The sequence below is a fragment of the Varanus komodoensis genome, unplaced genomic scaffold, assembly GCF_004798865.1.
Source record: "Varanus komodoensis strain SLA01 unplaced genomic scaffold, ASM479886v1 scaffold30, whole genome shotgun sequence".
In the NCBI taxonomy this organism is placed as follows: domain Eukaryota; kingdom Metazoa; phylum Chordata; class Lepidosauria; order Squamata; family Varanidae; genus Varanus; species Varanus komodoensis.
In genome coordinates this window covers 7,099,762-7,116,559 of record NW_025335762.1, presented here as the reverse complement: position 1 = coordinate 7,116,559, position 16,798 = coordinate 7,099,762, and the positions used below count along the sequence as shown (strand labels likewise).

At 47.5% G+C, this 16,798-nt stretch overlaps 1 protein-coding gene across 1 annotated transcript; it reads left to right on the top strand.

Moving 5' to 3' along the window:
• Positions 1 to 863: 863 nt before the first annotated feature.
• Positions 864 to 14,629, top strand: EIF4EBP1 (eukaryotic translation initiation factor 4E binding protein 1). The gene is made up of 3 exons (XM_044437675.1): positions 864 to 1,067; positions 11,009 to 11,179; positions 13,740 to 14,629. Exons 1-3 carry the CDS (start codon positions 902 to 904, stop codon positions 13,769 to 13,771), a joined length of 369 nt encoding a protein of 122 aa, XP_044293610.1. The 5' UTR covers positions 864 to 901; the 3' UTR covers positions 13,772 to 14,629.
• Positions 14,630 to 16,798: the final 2,169 nt, after the last annotated feature.

Here is a 16,798-nt window from a genome sequence, read left to right as displayed (position 1 = left end):
GAAATTCGGGGCTCAGATAGGCACCAACTGTTTGGTCCTTTAAAGGGGGTCTTGTGCAGAAAGGAATGCAAATTTAAACCTCCATCTTGCGGGCAGAGAGCGCCTGCAGTTCATTCCACCTCTTCGGACGGCATCACAGCAGGGTAGGCCCAAGTTCGCTCTAATCGGTTCCTTTGTTTTGACTGTAACGCATCCCAGCTTGGTGGTTCACTGTGTACGGGTGCGGAAGAAAGCTAACATAAAGAAAACTGATGCCTTATCCAACATGGTGCTGAGTGAGAGCTTTGCGAATGCCCTGGACCGACAGAAGGACAAACACGGGGGCCCTGGAGCAAATAAAATTAGAGCTATCTCCGGAAGCAAAAATACCAAAACTAAAGTTGTCGTGCTTTGGGAACATCATGCGATTGCTCGGCTCACTGAAGAAGACGGCCCCTAGCAACAGCAAAAGCGCCGCGGTAGAGCACGTGTGTTGCTTGGGGTATCTCCCAGGATCATTCCCACGTAGGGTTGCGAAAGAGTCCCAGTCGCAGTCCCGGCGGTTGCTGCAGCCAGCGTGCGGGGAGGGCCAGGGGAGCTCCGGGGGCTTTGGACGACCAGGGTGCTGCCTTGCATTTACACCGTGTCTGTCTTCCTCTTGCAAGAAACCCCAGGAGGCTTACAAGGTTCTCCTCCTCTCCACCATCCTCGCAACGAAGCGGGGAGGTAGACGAGCAGCACCACCGCCCCGAGAGGCGAACTACCTCCCCCCCCCGCAGGACTACAGCTCCCGCCGTGCTTTGCGCGGTCGAAAACCAAGGGGCGGGCGGGGGCGGCGGCCGCGGCGGCCGGAGAGGGAGCGCGCGGCCGGCGGGGGCGTTGCGCGCAGCCAGCCTCGCGGTCGAGCGCAGCGCGAGAAGCCATGTCCGCCGCCGACTGCTGCCGTCCTCACCCCGCTCCGGGGCCGACGCTGGGCAGGGATATCCCCGGCCTCGCCAAGCGGCTCAACCTGCCCGAGGGAGTCGCGCTGCCCCCCGGGGACTATAGCACCACGCCCGGCGGCACCGTGTTCGGAACCACACCGGGCGGTGAGCGCGGGAGGGGCGGCGGGGATTGCGCTGGCGAGAGCGTTGCAAGAGCATTTCGCCCGTGTGCAGGGAAAACGGTGGCCGTGCGCTCCGGGGCGGGCACCGCACAGCGCGGCTCCGGGAAGGCGCTTGCACCTCTGAGCTGGGCTCGGGCTCTGAGGCCGGCGGTCGTGGAGGGGTGGCTCAGCCGGTGAGCTGGCGTAACGCGGGGGTCCTTCTCGGCTCCCACAGAGCAGCTTGGGCCCCTCCGGGCTGCCCGTGGGCGCTTGCGTTTGAGGGGGGCTCGCTGTGCGGAGACTCCTCGCCTGCCTGCCTGCCTGCCTGCCTGCCTGCCTGCCTGCCTGCACGACCGCTGCGGTGCCTCGGGGCATGTGCGCAGGGCTGTGGCTTTGCGCACGCCTTGCTTGCGCAGCGGCTCGAGCAGTCTGGCCTGAGCCCGTTCCTGCCCCTCTCATTTCTGAGAGTAAATGCTTGAGTCTGGAGTGGGAACTGAAACCACGAGAGAGCCTGGGGGTGAATAGTAGAATAAATGTGAGGCTAGTTTCAGACCTGGTTATTTTTAATTAATGTAGAATGAATGCTAGAGCAGCTTTTCAAGGGGTGTTACCACTAGAATGACTTATAATCCCCCCCCCATTTATTATGGGAAATGCTTTCATGGAATGAAGTCCACTCTCAGGCACATGGGTGCAGGTACTTAACAGCAGGCTTTAGTTCACAAGTATATTGGTGCCTACAGAAGGGAAGAAATGTAAACAGTTGGACCAAAGGGCCATGGTAGGGAAGAAGAATCATCTGCCTGGGTGGTATATTGCCTTATCCCATACCATGGAGGACCAGAGTATTCCTGATATGGGAGATCTGGCAAGGTTTTTGCTGTCTTGCTATTTTTCTGAAAGCAGCTGATGGGAAAGGTGGGATTTGGATAATGGCTGTGGTGGTGGGAAGGTGCAAGTCTTTCTTTCTCTTGCCGGTTCTCTGATGCAACTGCTACAAATTGATGTTGGCCAAATCTGCATTCAGCCCTAAATATGTGTATGGGGCATGGATCTGTGAATAGTAATTACTGTCAGGCTTGAACCTTGGCACTGCATGAAATACAGATGGTGAGCACTTCCAGTGCGCTCCTGTGCATGTTTAGACAAGAGAAAGGCCCACCACTCCCAGCATTTCCCAGCCACCAGGTGCTCCTCTGCACGTTTAAGTGAGAGAAATCATTGGCAGGGGATGATTTCAGAGTTACCTTGGGCGAGCACATAACCCCCAACACAAGCAATCAGGCATGGGACATCACAACAATATTCTGCTTGTTTTCTTTTGAATAGAGTGTGCTGTAGAATGAGCAGCTGGTTGGAAGGTTTCTATCCCTGACTTGCAGTACAGAAAAACCTACATGAATAGCTGAAGCTACTGACTGCAAACTATACAGAATGTGCTCGGCGAATACCCAATAGAGAGAGGCCTGTGTTTAGGACCAGAGAACAGGTCCCTTGAGCAGGGTGGCTTTCACTGCTGGAGAAGGCAGGAGCACCACACTGCCTGTGCTTGGGTTGCATCCAGGTTTGGTCTTTGTGGGGCTGAGGTGCAAGAGGAGCCAAGTTGAGAAGTCAGAATTGCAGTGTGTTTTGGGGGTGAGCAGGGAGGAGCAACTGGTGCATGCTCCAGTTGCAGTGTGCTCGGGATTGCATGAGCCATTGGGGTGGGAAATACCCTGGCATTGTGCTTTGTCCCAGTTCCTTTCTCAGAAAGAGTTGCAGCCCGAATTTCAATGCTGTTGTTGGGGATCATGTCCCACCAAGTATAGTGAGTTTAGTTTGTCTGTGAGCTGCAGACTCATAGCAGATTACCACACATGGACCACATCTGCTTGTGAGAACAAAGGGGTGGGGATTAGTGTTGTAATTTATGTGTGCAACTTTTTTGGAACTACTGTCTATTTAGTGCAGTGTAGAGGGTGTGATTTGTGGGATTAAGGTATATCGAAGAGTGTCCGGAAAAGGGGTGATTTTCCTTTGTGTGGGGTTAGCAGATATGAAACCACAAGGTGCTGGCAGCAAATGGCAGCAATTCTGAATGCACAAGGGTAATTACGTTTGGCTGCAGAAAGAAGAAGAAGAGTCTGGTGTGCAAGACGGTGAATAGATTTTCCAAAGGTTCATGAAAGGCTGCTGAAACATCCACAACAGGATTAAAGTCTGAAATGTGAACCGCCTTCAAACTGTCATCTCTCCCAATCTGTAACCATTACTGGGCGGAGTGTCAATAGCCATAACTTCATACATTCTTGGAACCAAAAGTAGAGAGATTCTCAATGTGGAGAACATTTAATTAGAATGTCTGATGCAATTGTTCCAGTAGCTGGTGTTTGAATAAAAGTTGTTTCACTGTCCAGTAGCCTTTTTGCTGTGCAAGTCCAAGAGACCTAGGCATGCAGAAGAAGAGTAAGCCGTTCTTTTTATTTGACTGATAGCCGTCAGTGCACAAATGTTTGTGGTTCCTGTGCAGCCAAACTTAAAAACCTGTATGGTCTTGCCAACTGAAATAAGTCTGTCTAAAAAGTATTCCGTGCTTGCTGTTTTCACTGTGTTAAAAATGTTAGGCAGAAAAGACAAAATGGAATGTCTGGGTATGGTCTTTTGTGAGAAGGTTTCTGCATTCCTTTGACTCTTTTAAGCAAGACATGGGTCAGGGAAGAGACCTGAGAAAAGAAAGCACAATGCAGTTTAGGATTTCCTTTTCAATATACTTTGTTGCTGTTGCATGCTGTTTATTTCCCCACACCTGCTGGCCACACAGGTCAAGGATCAATGTTAGATGTGCAGAATCAAAGCTGCAGACAGGAAGTGGGGAAGAGATGCTCCTACCCCTATTTTGCATTGAGTATGATTCTGTTGCAGCCACCTGGGCTGCTTCACAATGTGTGTTTGGAAGTATGTAGAGACACATGAAATAAAGCAGGTATCTTAGACTTTGATATGTTCATTATTTGTTTTTCAGTGCCAGGCGAAGACCTTTTTATTCAAATGTCATTTTAATTGCTAATATTATTTCCTTATTTTATTCTTTGGCCAGGGCGACTTATTTTATATTGTTAATTCGTTTTATATTTTTAATGTATTATATTTTAATTGATGTTTTGTGAGCCGCCCCGAGGCTTCGGCGAATGGGGCAGCATAGAAATTTTCTAAATGAATAAATATGTTCAAGGAACATAAACTTTTACCCACTTGAATGGGTGAATCTGAGCTGCTTCTGTAACTCTTCAGATTTCTCTGCATATCTAACTTTCTTTGCAATATGAACTGGCACATACTTCCTTAGGAGAGCCAGTGTGGTGTAGTGGTTAAGAGCGTGGGACTGGAACTCAGGCGATCCGGGTTCTAGTCCCCGCTCAGCCATGGAGCCAACTGGGTGACTTTGGGCCAGTCATGGACTCTCAGCCAAGCCTACCTCATGAGGTTGTTGTTGTGGGGACAAGTCTGAGAGCAGGTGGAAGAGGATGTAAGTGGCTTTGAGTTATTAAAAGGAAACGCAGGACAATAAGTAAAAAAATCTACACAGGTAGAAGGCAGTGCTTTCTCCTGCCAATAAGAAATGGAGTTGCTTCTGCACTCCAGATTTCCAGCATGGAAAACACTCTGGTGTAGACAGTTGCAGAGTTCATGTCTGGCTTATCAGATGCTTGACGCTGTTTATTTGTGGGTGTGGAGAATGCATAGCTGAAACCTATTGGTTGCGTTCCTGCCCTTTGTGAATAGAGACGCAATGTATTGTGTATAGCAGCTTTCATTTAATGGCATCTCTACCCTTTCCCCAAAATGTAAGCCTGTCTTCACATGGGGGGGGGGGGCAGAATGCATTTAAACTGTGTGCTTTTCTCCATACATATACTCATTGCACAGTCTTGAGTTAATGATAACTAAATGGGAGGAGAACTAGAATAGTAAGCTATGGGAAAAGATGCTTGGTGAAAACTACGAGGTGTTGAATGTGCAGAATCACGTTTACTTTTTACTAGAGCCCAAACATCCACTGGTGTAAAAGACGCACTTAGAATTAAAGATTTTTTCTTATTGCAGGGATCTGTGTGAATACTGGAACTGGAGCTCACAGTCCTTCCACTTGCAAATCCACTTCCGGTTACCCCAGTCTTGCTTCTTCCAGCTGTGTAATTTGGGGTCAAAGCACTCTTCCTGCTTCTCCACACCGTTCAATAAAAGGGAGTCTGTAATCTTGGCAATCTGCTGCAGTTCACCCAGAGACCTGCCAGACCTCTTCCCACTGTCCTAAGCCAGCAGACAGTGTTCATTTCCACGGAAAGAGCGCCAAAGCAATGTACTTGCAGTCAGTCTTGTGTGCATGTTTTCGATATCATATCCCAGCCTAGTGTCTGAAAGCAGTGCACAAACGGGGAGGATTGGAGAGCTTTGGTAAAAGAAAAATGAAACAGAATGGGTGTTGAAAAATAGGCGGTTCAGCATGTAATTGCTTGCAAGTTTCCACGTGGAACAACCACAGATGGAAAGCCATGCAGTCAGCCTGCAGAATGAGAACTTGGGGTGTCAGAAGATAGTAAATCTCAGGCTGTTGAGTTGCCTGCAAGTGATATTTTGTTTATAGCCAGGGCCAAAGAGGTGACCTTGACCCCACTGCCACACTCTTCTGAATCCCGACATGGACAGAGATAGGAGTTCATTTACTCCCTCCCGTGTGTGTCAACAACTCTAACCTTTGACTTTCTGATAGAAGCTTTATATGGAGAACTGCCTCACGGATGCAAATGAAAGAGCTGACCTTGCTGCAACTGTAGTTGGCGATTGCGACAGAGCTCAGCCTGGGGAAGTGAGGACAAGAAGCAGAGGGACATGGCCTTTATCGTGTCAGACAGGGAATGCGCTGTTTCACCCCGCAAGCAGTGCACAATCTTTCCGTTATACGCTCATGTTGTGGCAGGACTCCTGCCAACACCACTTCTGGATCTCGGTGCGTCATTTATCGCAGATGCTGGGACCCCGAGAAAGATGTGTCTCGCTCAGAGAAGCCTCAGTCCATCAGAAGTAGAAAATAAGGTAGCGGAACAGTACAAGTGACCCTTGGTTGAAGTGCCTGCACATAGGCCAAAGTAGACCAACACCACAGATGCTGTTGATACAGACAAGCCTAAAGCACAATCATTTTTGGAATGTTGTATTAGGTTAGGCTGCATCTTGTAGGGTGAGGTAGGAGGGAGCATCAGTCCTCCCCATGCTGGTTCCCTCTGGGTGTCTTGAACAAGGCTCTTTTCAGAGTACCGCAACACATTGCCTGAAATAAGGAGAGGCCTTCTTGGTTATAATTCTCTGATAACAGAGTGCCATCTCCATAATGAGCGCTACTGGCACTGACACAGCAGTCCTTACAGCAGCAGGTTAAAACTTTTGCTATATTTTTCACCCTTTATGATCACTGTATTATTTCTCCTGTAGTTTGTAGCTGCATGCTAATGGTGCACCACCTTGATATCCGTAACAGTAGAAAAAATACGTAGCAAAACAGGAGGCTCACTGGACTGGCTATATATTAAGCTGCTGGATAGGTTAATGAGAACCCCAAATCAGTATCAGGAAAAGCTGGATTCTGCTTCCTGAAAAGTAATACAAATTAAGCAAACTTTCACATCAGAGAAAGTTTTTGCAGCTTTGGTACACTGCAGGGCACTAAGTTCCTCTCCACAGGATATCCTGTTCTACTTGTCTCAGGTTCAGAAGCTGAACCAGACATGATTCATGCACATTCTGGCAGCCATGAGGACTAGAAACCTAAAGTTGCACCTACTATCTAAATTCCTTGCCTGTGTCTAGTCCATACATGTGTTCACATTGCACAACACTGGTGTGAAGTCTGGAAAGATTTCAGTATAACTCGGGGGTCGAATCTGCTGCCCCAGACAGAAATCTTATTGGGTATGCCTGAAGGGTTCTCGCCTTAAGGAGCAGTCAGGAATTTAGAAAACAGATGGAGTGGAGATGGCATTTATTCCTCAAAAGTGAAAATAGTCAGATACCATAGAAGGTAATCCACAGAAATTCCCCCCAGCTCATTTTTTATATGGCCAAGCCATGGTGCTCTCTGATTTGTCACTGGCTTAGTAGATGGGATGTCTGGGCATGTGACTGACTGAATGTAAACCCAGCATTGCAGTCCTTCAGTGAACCCGTTATGAAATGTCCCCATAATAACTGGTACACTGACGCCGCTTCTAGGAAAACTGGTGTTGTTTTGCAAGTGTTTCAGGAGTTGGCAGCTGTAATGACTGACAAAGCTTGTACTCTCAGCAAACCTTGATTAATGGCTGTTTAATGTTGGGCGTAGGCCTGAACTGGTGGCTGAGCCAGTTTAATTACTGCCCCCTTGAAGGCTAGCCAGCTTTGAAATTCTGACAGCAATCTGAAAAATAGGTTAGCACAGGTTTCTCAAAAACAAATATTGGAAAGTCCTTCCCAATACCACATGCATTTTTTTTTTTTTTTGGCAGGGGTGGTGGTGGGATAGATCCATGATGCAACTTGAAGTGCACATAGGGTGAACTTCTTCACCTGGTTCCATGAGCTGCAAATCTACTTAACAGGAATATAGAACAGCCTTCTCCAACCTGGTGCTATCCAGATTTTGGGGTTTAGAATGGGTAGAGAGAACCAGTGGTTATCCAGATATGGCTACACTACAGATCCTGTCACCTCAGTCCTTGGCTGCAGTTGCTGGGACTGATGGGAATTGAAAGCCAACATCATCCGGAAGACCAGCTTTCTCATCTCCTGCTTTCGAACGTTCAGAGCACATTGTTCTGCATGAGCCCAGTCTTTGCAAAATCTCTTCCCCACCCTACCTGCTTCTCCATGGGGTTGTTTGGACATGGAACTTCTCCAAACTACTTCTGCAAGTACTTGAAAGGTTGTCACGCACAGGAAGGCCTGGATCTCTTCTCAGTCATCCCAGAGTGCAGGACACAGAATAATGGGCTCAAGTTACGGGAAGCCACATTTCAGCTGAACGTCAGGAAGAACTTCCTCACTGTTAGAGCAGTATGATGATGGAACCAATACCTAGGGAGGTCGCAGGCTGTCCCACACTAGAGGCCTTCTAGATGCAACTGGACAGCCATTCAAGAAGGGATGGTGTAACTTGGTGTCTGCAGTAGCAGGGATTGGACCCGATGGCCTTCTGGGCTCCTTCCAACTCTTATTATTCTGTGGTTCTACTGCTGATACCTCTCTTTTTCTCTCTGCTCCTCTTTTGGCCACAGTCCTATTGCTATTCACTTTCTGAGTTTACTATTACAAGGAGTCTTTAGAAACCGTGGTTTGCTGAAGACCACCAAGTAATTTCTGGCTGAGAGTCCAGCTTCATGCTACATACTGATGTGTGAAGTAATAGCCCAAAAAACAAGCTGTTTCCATAGTGGGAGATGATTCAGGGTTGAGACGGAGCAGATGAGAAGCACCGTTTCTCTTGCTGCCTTACTCCAAATCAAACACCAATACTGCCTTTTCTCCTGCAGGGTTCCAAATAAGTATGTGTATCTCTTTGTGTGTGTGTTTACAACTTTTTCCTCATGTGGAATGTGATGTAGCGAAGTCCAAGGCAAGGCTCAAATTGGAGACCTCAAGGATCTGGCTTACAACTGCTCTTCCTGAGTTATTAACCTTAAGCCCTGAAATAAGATTCAATTGGCTCCTTTTTGTATTTATATCTTAAAACGTTTGGAAGACTCCTTTTCCTGCCTGGTCATGAATGTGCAAGATTTGGGAATAAGCCACTGCATAGACATAGTTTTCCTTTTCAGCCAAACTTTCACCTGTCCAGAAGGGGTGGCCTTTCTAGCAATGGAATAACCACTGTTTTTTGGGTATTAAACTCCATCATGACCTGATTTTGGCAAATGACACTAAATTGTCAAAGGGTGGAAGCCATTGAAATATTTTAAGAGTACTTGAGCTGATTAGAATTTATTTAGTCATTTAATCATTAAATGCACCTCTCAAAGGTCGTGTGCTTTAAAAAATGACTCCCTGAGGAGTTGGTGCCTGTTAAAATTGTTTCTCTTAAAGTGCAGAAGTAGGAAAAAATAACAGGCAATGGAAAAAAAGGCAAGCAACCTACTGAAAGGAGGAAAGCCGATGGCTGAACCAGCAGTTAATTGTCTGGTATTCCCGTGTGTGGGTCTTTCAGATTAGAGATAAACCCATTTCTCACTGCAGCAGAGGAATATACTGTGATTTTTCTTGCATTACATCTGTGCTCCTCTTGAGAACCTATATCTATGTTTTGCTGCTCGTTACCAGCAAATTACCAAGGACTTGCTTCCTTGTGCTGTCTCAGAGAATTAATTTGCACTATCTTGCACCACTCCCTACACATTTAGATCTTTTATTCCTTACATGTGAACTGGCCATACTCCTCCTATGCTGTTGGGGAGCAGCCCCATCTTGAGATTTTTCATGATGGAGAAGGAGCGCACTGGGTGAAGGTCCATGTCACATTTGATCCCCAGTCCAGCTATTTCAGGTACAGATACTGGAATTTTGAGACATCGTTATAGTACAGCTGTTCCGACTGCTCTGCCTTTCCTTCTGCTTGAGTCCTGATCTATCTTTGTGAGCATATTAGCAGGATGTGAGGCTACTCAGAAAAAGCTGTGAGGTGATGCCTTGAAACAGCTTAGAGATGGATGTGTGGGAGACAGAATATTGGGTGATGGGCTGGAGTGGAAGTAGGGATAGGAGAGAATTTGGTTCACTTTGCATTTTGGTAACAACTTCCCAGATCCACACTTGCCGTGCCAGTCGGTTTGTGTCTCTTGGAATTTTACACTGCCATCCACTGAGCCAGAAAGAAGGAACACAAAAATGTGTATCACTATGTGTATCACTACCAATATATGCAGAAATGTACATGGTAGTGAAAAACCGGTACAAGTTTTTATAAAATCTTTGATATAGTACTGCTTGCATCTCTCTCTCTATATGTTAGGAAGAATATATATGAAAACAGATGTAGAAACAGAGTAGAATACACTGATTAACTGAGACCAACTTGGACAAAACCATTGTGCCATGCATGGAAGTGGAGCCAGGTCCCCAGATGGCCATGTTTCCACAGTGCATGACAACAGCATCTACTTTGTCAGATGCCGGATGCTTTCTTGCAGCATAGGAAGAAAGCTGCTGCTATAGATTGAAGCAGGGGATGATCCCTTGCTTTGCGTCTGTGCTGCGTTTGTACCGTGGGAAAGAAGATCTGAGCATGCCCCTTTCTTTTCCTCCGGGCTCCAAGAGGGAACATGCTGATACTGGTCAGAGGGGATGCAGGCCGCATTGGACGGTTGTACAAATATGATTTATTTATTAAATTTATGTTCCGCTGCATTGGCCAGGTTACACTGTTATCAGTCGTGCACAGTTCACTCTTGCACAATTGTAGCATTGGTTACAATTCCAATGTGAAACTGAATGTGTGCCCCAGACAAACACCGTCCAGACAGATATTTTGGCCAGCTTCAGATGTAAAGGGGAACTGCAGTTTGCCGTCAGCACAGGCGCATCTGCAAGCTGCAGCAAGCTCATGACTCATACAACCAGCCTTCCCTATCTTCCTTTTTCACACCGAGGAGATCAAAAGCTCCTGCTTTCAAACTAACCACAGTTCCTTGCAGTATGCAAACTCTGATTGCAGTGGGGGTGTTGTTTCACTTAAACTATGGTTTGAAAACAAGCCAGAATGAAACCATGCGAGGCAAGGGGAATCACGCATACCTGAGACCATGAAATCCATGAGGCACAACCCATGGCCTGATATAGCTTGATGATAATATAGCTTCTCCCTCTGGAATTTGCTTCTCAGCCAAAAGTTGTTCCTTAAGCCTCTGCCAGAAGTCATGATTTCTGAATGTCTTCTCTTTCCAGGTACACGGATTATTTATGACCGCAAATTTCTGATGGAGTGCCGGAATTCTCCAGTTGCCAGAACTCCACCATGTGATCTTCCAGACATTCCAGGTGTTACAAGTCCAAATGTGGATGAACTCAGGGCTGAGACCGACTTTACCCACGCTGACGAGGAGAAACCAGGTTTAGGTGAGTCATTCTCTGCTCTGCTGAGCTAAGGGGAGTCACTGGAGGCAAAATGGATTTTGAATCCCCAGCAGTCAGCACCCGTCATGCAGAAAGGAAGAACGGAGGGGCATGAACTTTAAGATCCTACATGCAAGCAAGGAGGGGGGGGGATTAAATCGCAGAGCCACGCAAACTCTACCCCCAGCACTGAACTTGCTTACAGTATTTGCGCATATGCACACTAGAGTCCACGCACAGTAATAATGTAAAAACACTTTTCTACCATATATTTTAATGGGAAGCCTCTTTCCCTGCTCTCCTAGAAGCAAAAGAGTGAGGTATCTTCTGTGGTAAAGAACTCATATGCAAACACAAGCAACTTCTCTTACAGCATGCCACACACTCAGAGAAAATACAAAAACGTTAGCATGTTAGAGAGGCAGTGTGGTGTGGCAGTTAGAGTGCTGGACTGGGGACCCACTCAGCCTTGAAGCGCAGTGGACGACTTTGGGCCGATCACTGCTTAGCTCAGCCCTACCTCACAGGGTCGTTGTGGTTGTGAGGATAAGATAAGATGGAGGAGAACTGCGTCAGCCACCTTGGGTTCCTTGCAAAAGGAGGAACGGTCAGGTGTCACAGCCAGAGACGACCCACCCACTTAGCCATGGCTGGCCAGGATGTTTTGCTGCTCAAGGAGACCTGGCGGGCGGCTTGCGTTTCTCCCTGAATGTTCCCGGCCAGTCACTACCTCACAGCCTAACCTGCTTTACAAGCTTGTTGAGCGGGTAAACCTGGAGGCCTGTAATTCCTTGAGGAAAAGGCACTACCGAGAAGATAACAAAGTTAGTTAGTTCTATGATAGCGCTAAACCACAAAATCGTATTGGACCTCCAATGTGCGAATGAGAAGCTCCCTAGCGTGAAAATGGCCAGCTGTGCATTGCAGGTTCTGAGGGCAGCCCAGATCCACCTCTTTGCAAAATCATCGGCTGCAGATGCACCAAGCCCCATTTTTACATGTATTTAGGTGTGCGCAGCAAGGGCCACCTGTGTGGATACTTATGCAACCAAGAAATGCCGTTTTGTTTTTGCTTGCTTTTGTTCCACAATAGAAATGGTTGCTTCTTTCCAGCGTTGAATACATCAAGTGGTAACGACGCTAATTGCAACCAGTTCATTCCCAGGCTGTAACACAGCGAAGTGTGGAAAAGTCCATCCTTTTGCAAGGACTTGCATCTGTTTGGTGGACTGCATTGTGTCTGGCGTGTCCAAAATTGTGCAGGCCTGGGATAGAAGCATTAGAATGTATTGTGGGAAGCTTAGCAGCCTCTGAACACAGCATAATCAGTCCTGGAACTGCTCATCTAAGCACAGCGCTCATGCAGGATTTCCCCTTATCTGCCAGAATCCTTTCATCAGAAGTCTCCCCGCTCTCACCTTGCAGTCTTTGTCACTGTGGGTTTCTTTCATCAAAGGGAAGTTCAATCCTGCATATATAGAGGGGAATGTTGAAGTCTGGTGCTTATGCAGCCCTTAGCAATTGTCTTGCTCCTGACTGTAGTCATTCTGGTTTCTATAACTAGGCCCATGGGGACCTGGCCCCAGAACTGTTTCACAGGACCTGGGCTGGTCCAAGAACTGTGCCAAGAGCCCTCGGTGTCTATGGATGTGGATGGAAGGGCGTTTTCTTAGCCTCGTGCCAGATTGTAGCAGAAGTGGGGTCACCCTTCCTTCCTTAACTGCCAGACATCACCCTAAATATTCCCCTGCACAACCTTTAGGCTAAAAAAACCTTGCCTTTTCTGTTTCATGTGGATTATTTGTGGCAGTATGCAAACTAACTGAAGAATTTAATTTATCTCTTGAAAAGAGTCAGGGGAGAAGTTGTCTGACTTTGCCTCCTGTGAGATTTAAATAAATCCTTATTGTTTCTGAAGTGGCACATCGAGATCGAGCAACGCTTCCGTGGGCCGAGACACACTGGTGGTGACCAGAGGGGGCAGCTCCCCACCACGCAGAGGCTACAAATCCTAAGGCAACTTGCATTATGGCTTATACTGGAAAATACTGTATTGTTCCATGGAAGCCTCTTGTGGTTTGGCCTTGACCCTCTCCTGGCAGCTTCTAAGGATAGAGCAAACAAACAGAGATAAGTCGTTTCATGTAGCAAAGGAGATGTGCTTAGGGCCTCTTGCTTGTTTGCTTCTCGTGACTGTATTACCGTAGCAAAACATCGCTGGAAACAGTAGCCAAGGGAAAACCTTTGAGAGAACATTCTGTTCCCAGTAGGCAAGGAACACTGGAAGCAGCTTCAGAAAATCCTAGACTTGTTCTTCCACTTACCTACCTTTATCAAAAGTATGAACTTAACTGTTTGTTCTTAACCAATCTGAAATGCTGACAGATTATGGGCTGCCAACCTTTGGGTTTGTTTGTCTTAAAGTTGTCACAAGCCTTTGTGTTATGGAATGGCGTGACTTGAAGAGAGAGATATACCTTTTGCTTTCAAGGATGTAAGCGATAAGCCACATCTGGCTAATATGTGCAACTTGGATTTCACTGATACCTTTTCTCCTTTTCAGGTGAGGAAGCGCAGTTTGACATGGATATCTAAAAACCTGTCCTCTGAGAATAGTTTTTGTTTCCAGTGAAGACAGGGAATCAGCAATGGTTCCAAAATACGTGAGGCTTGTAAGAATTGCTCACACTTTGCAAACCTTTCCAGGATGGAAGGTCCATTACATTTTTAGTGGGAGGAGAAGAGGAGACTTCCTGTTGCCCTGGCATATTTTTCTGTGGTGAGAAAACTGCCAAAATTGGCTTGAGAAAGAGGATGGAATACGCTCTTCAACTTTGATGCCTTGAGTTCTTGTGCCTTGGTTCATGAATAGCTGCTCTCAAGCAAGGGACTGCATGCAAGGAGAGAAATAAAATTACGCCGGATCTAGGGGATTCATATAGTGGCAGGTCCTTACGCACATTCTTCTCATGGGCAAAGTACTCTATCTCAGTGCTCTCACGACAGATGGGAAGCTGATGCTGTGCACAGAATCATTTTTGTAAACCAACAGAGCAGCTTTCTGGTTTAAGCTTTTCCATAACAGTAGCATCAATCCAACAAGGGTAGCTTGATAGCAGTTCAAATATAGTGGGAGAGGAGGAAGCCTGGCCCTGAGAGGAAACAGGCTTGTTCTCTCAGTTTTCCAGATCTCTGGAGGTCTTTCCTTAGCAGTGGCCTGGTGGGATTGACTAGCTTCTGCTCAGTTTCCCTCCTGCAATAAATTTCAGATCTTGAAGGTGCTGGAGCTAGGGAGTGCGTATTGCTCAAAGAAAACTACTCAAAAACTTTAAAAAAAAAGTTCTTGAAATGGGAAGAGGGGTAAACTTGCACAATTTTTCTTTTTAAAGGGCTATGCAAAAGCTTGTGTAGATTTGTGCACTGTACTTAAAATAAAGATGATGTTAAAATCGCTCTGAGTTTTGGAGGAAACTCTCTTGGCGTGAATGGTATCACACAAACTCTTCTGTGCCTGGGACAGCCAACTCACAGAAGTCCTAGCCAGTGACTAGGGCAGGGGGAAATCTGGAGATCACTGGGCTTGCCTTACCCCAGCTTAGGAAATAGATAAAGGTAAAGGTAAAGGTTTCCCCTTGACATTAAGTCCAGTCATGCCTGACTCTAGGGGGCGGTGCTCATCTCCATTTCCTACGGAGCAATGGGATTGTGCAGATTCGAACCAGCGACCGTTCGATCTACCAGCCCAGCAGCACAGCGGTTTAAACCACTGCGCCACCTGCAGTCCCAGGAAATAGATAGCTGGCATAATTGTTGTAACCCCCACGCCTGCAGGGAAGAGCCAGCTGCAAATGGTCGACCGGGCAGAAGGAGGCACCATACCCCCAGGAACAAAGTCCTGTTTTGGCAGCAAGCACATTTTCCTTGTAATCTCTGGGGAACCCCTAAAAAGCTGCAGCGGGAGCCTCCCGTCTTTTTCAGGCTCCACTAGCTAATCCATGCGGTTAGTATTAATAGGAACATTTGGGCACCAAGAAGGTTACCTACATCATCAGGTGCAAAATACAAAATGGGACAGGATGCCTGATTACCGAGATGGCTACATGATTAATATCAGGCTGCAGGTAAGACTAGCACCAAACTACCTGTTCAAAAAAGCTGCTTGCTCTCTATTTGAAGGGAGTGGAGAGAACCGAGCATTGCCAACCTGAAATGTGGTTCTAATGGATTGGGGCCCTGTGCCAGTTTTCTGATAAAATGACATCTTGGGGGCACATGGTGGTAGAAAGCCTTTTGAATGGGAGTTCTATGGTGGTTTATTTTTGCAAAATCAGAACAGCTAGAGGGGGTCATTTATTATTTGAAAATGTTAGGGGAGCTTAAAAGTGCTCCCCACCCTCCCTATCTCACGCTTCTGTCATGAGCACCTTCTCACCCCCTTTTCCTTTCTTGTGATCAGAATGAAAAACTTAAAAAATACAGGCCTTTAATGGAGCTTACCCAGTTTTGTTGTGATAGAAAGCATTTTCTATGAGAGCTGTTACCCAGCTGCATAAATCAAGGTAATAATTTGTGGGAGTTGCTTCTGCCCATGTGAAGAGTTGATTCCAAACTGGAACAAGCCGCTTCCTCCCTCCTTTTTCCCCAGTCTTGGCTCCATGCTCGGGGCGGGTCATGGGGCTTGTGAGCCAGACGGGAGCCCTTGATGTTATGCAATTGGAATGCCTGTTCAGCCAGGTGGTGTTTCCCAGTGTCTGGGAATTCGCTCTCCCCCACCCCCTTTTCCTGCAGTGTCTCCCCCCACCACTCTCCACACGCAAGACACCTGTGTCCTCAGTTGCTGTCTGACTCACCTTGCCTGTTAACCTTGACTTTGTGGAGTCAACTGCTAGCTCCTTTCCTTCTCCCCCATTTATCTCACAATCCAAATCTGCCTGGGAAAGCTGTATTGTGAGGAAGCTGGGCCCGATCTCCATGCCTCTATCTCTGCTGTTAAATTCAGATTGTCCTGCGGATTGCTGAAGCAACACTATTTAGAAGTGGCTGCTACAGATTCAATCTGCTTTTTCCAAAATGAAATGCAGAACCTGCAAAGGGTCAAGCTCTTGCTGGGCTGGCTTGCATGCATCAACCTCCTGGGAATTCTACCCATGCTCCATGCCCCCTCTCCTCCCTCCTGGTCCTCCTGCCTTATCCCGGAAAATACTGCTGGAGCCCAAAGAACTGAGGGGAGCTGTCCTCTGCTTGTCCACTCTGCACCCCAGCCAGTTGCCCTGGTGGGGAGGGAGGAGGAGGAACGGGGGCACGCTGAGCCACTCGGTTTGCCTTCCTCAAAGGCGGACCCACCGGCATCGATGCTCCAGCGGCAGCGGCGGCAGGAGATCCAGCTGCGCACCCCTGAAGGTGGCACAGGCAGCCCCCGGTCCCATTGCTGCCTGCCCTGCCCTGCACAGCACAGGGCTGAAAAGGAGGAGGGGCACTGGGGCAGGTGCAGGAAAGGACATGCCGCCCTGGGAAGTGTGCGTCCCCTCCTCATCCAGCCCTCAGGAGACCACCGGCTCTGCTAGGCAACAGGAAGGCAGGGGAGACCTCTCACCTGGCTCCCCTCTCTCCCTGGCAGGGAAA

Coding starts and splice junctions, on each gene's coding strand:
- EIF4EBP1 (XM_044437675.1), top strand. CDS start 902: ATGTCCGCCGCCGACTGCTGCCGTCCTCACCCCGCTCCGGGGCCGACG. Junction 1,068..11,008: donor GTTCGGAACCACACCGGGCG/GTGAGCGCGGGA, acceptor TTCTCTTTCCAG/GTACACGGATTATTTATGAC. Junction 11,180..13,739: donor CGAGGAGAAACCAGGTTTAG/GTGAGTCATTCT, acceptor TCTCCTTTTCAG/GTGAGGAAGCGCAGTTTGAC.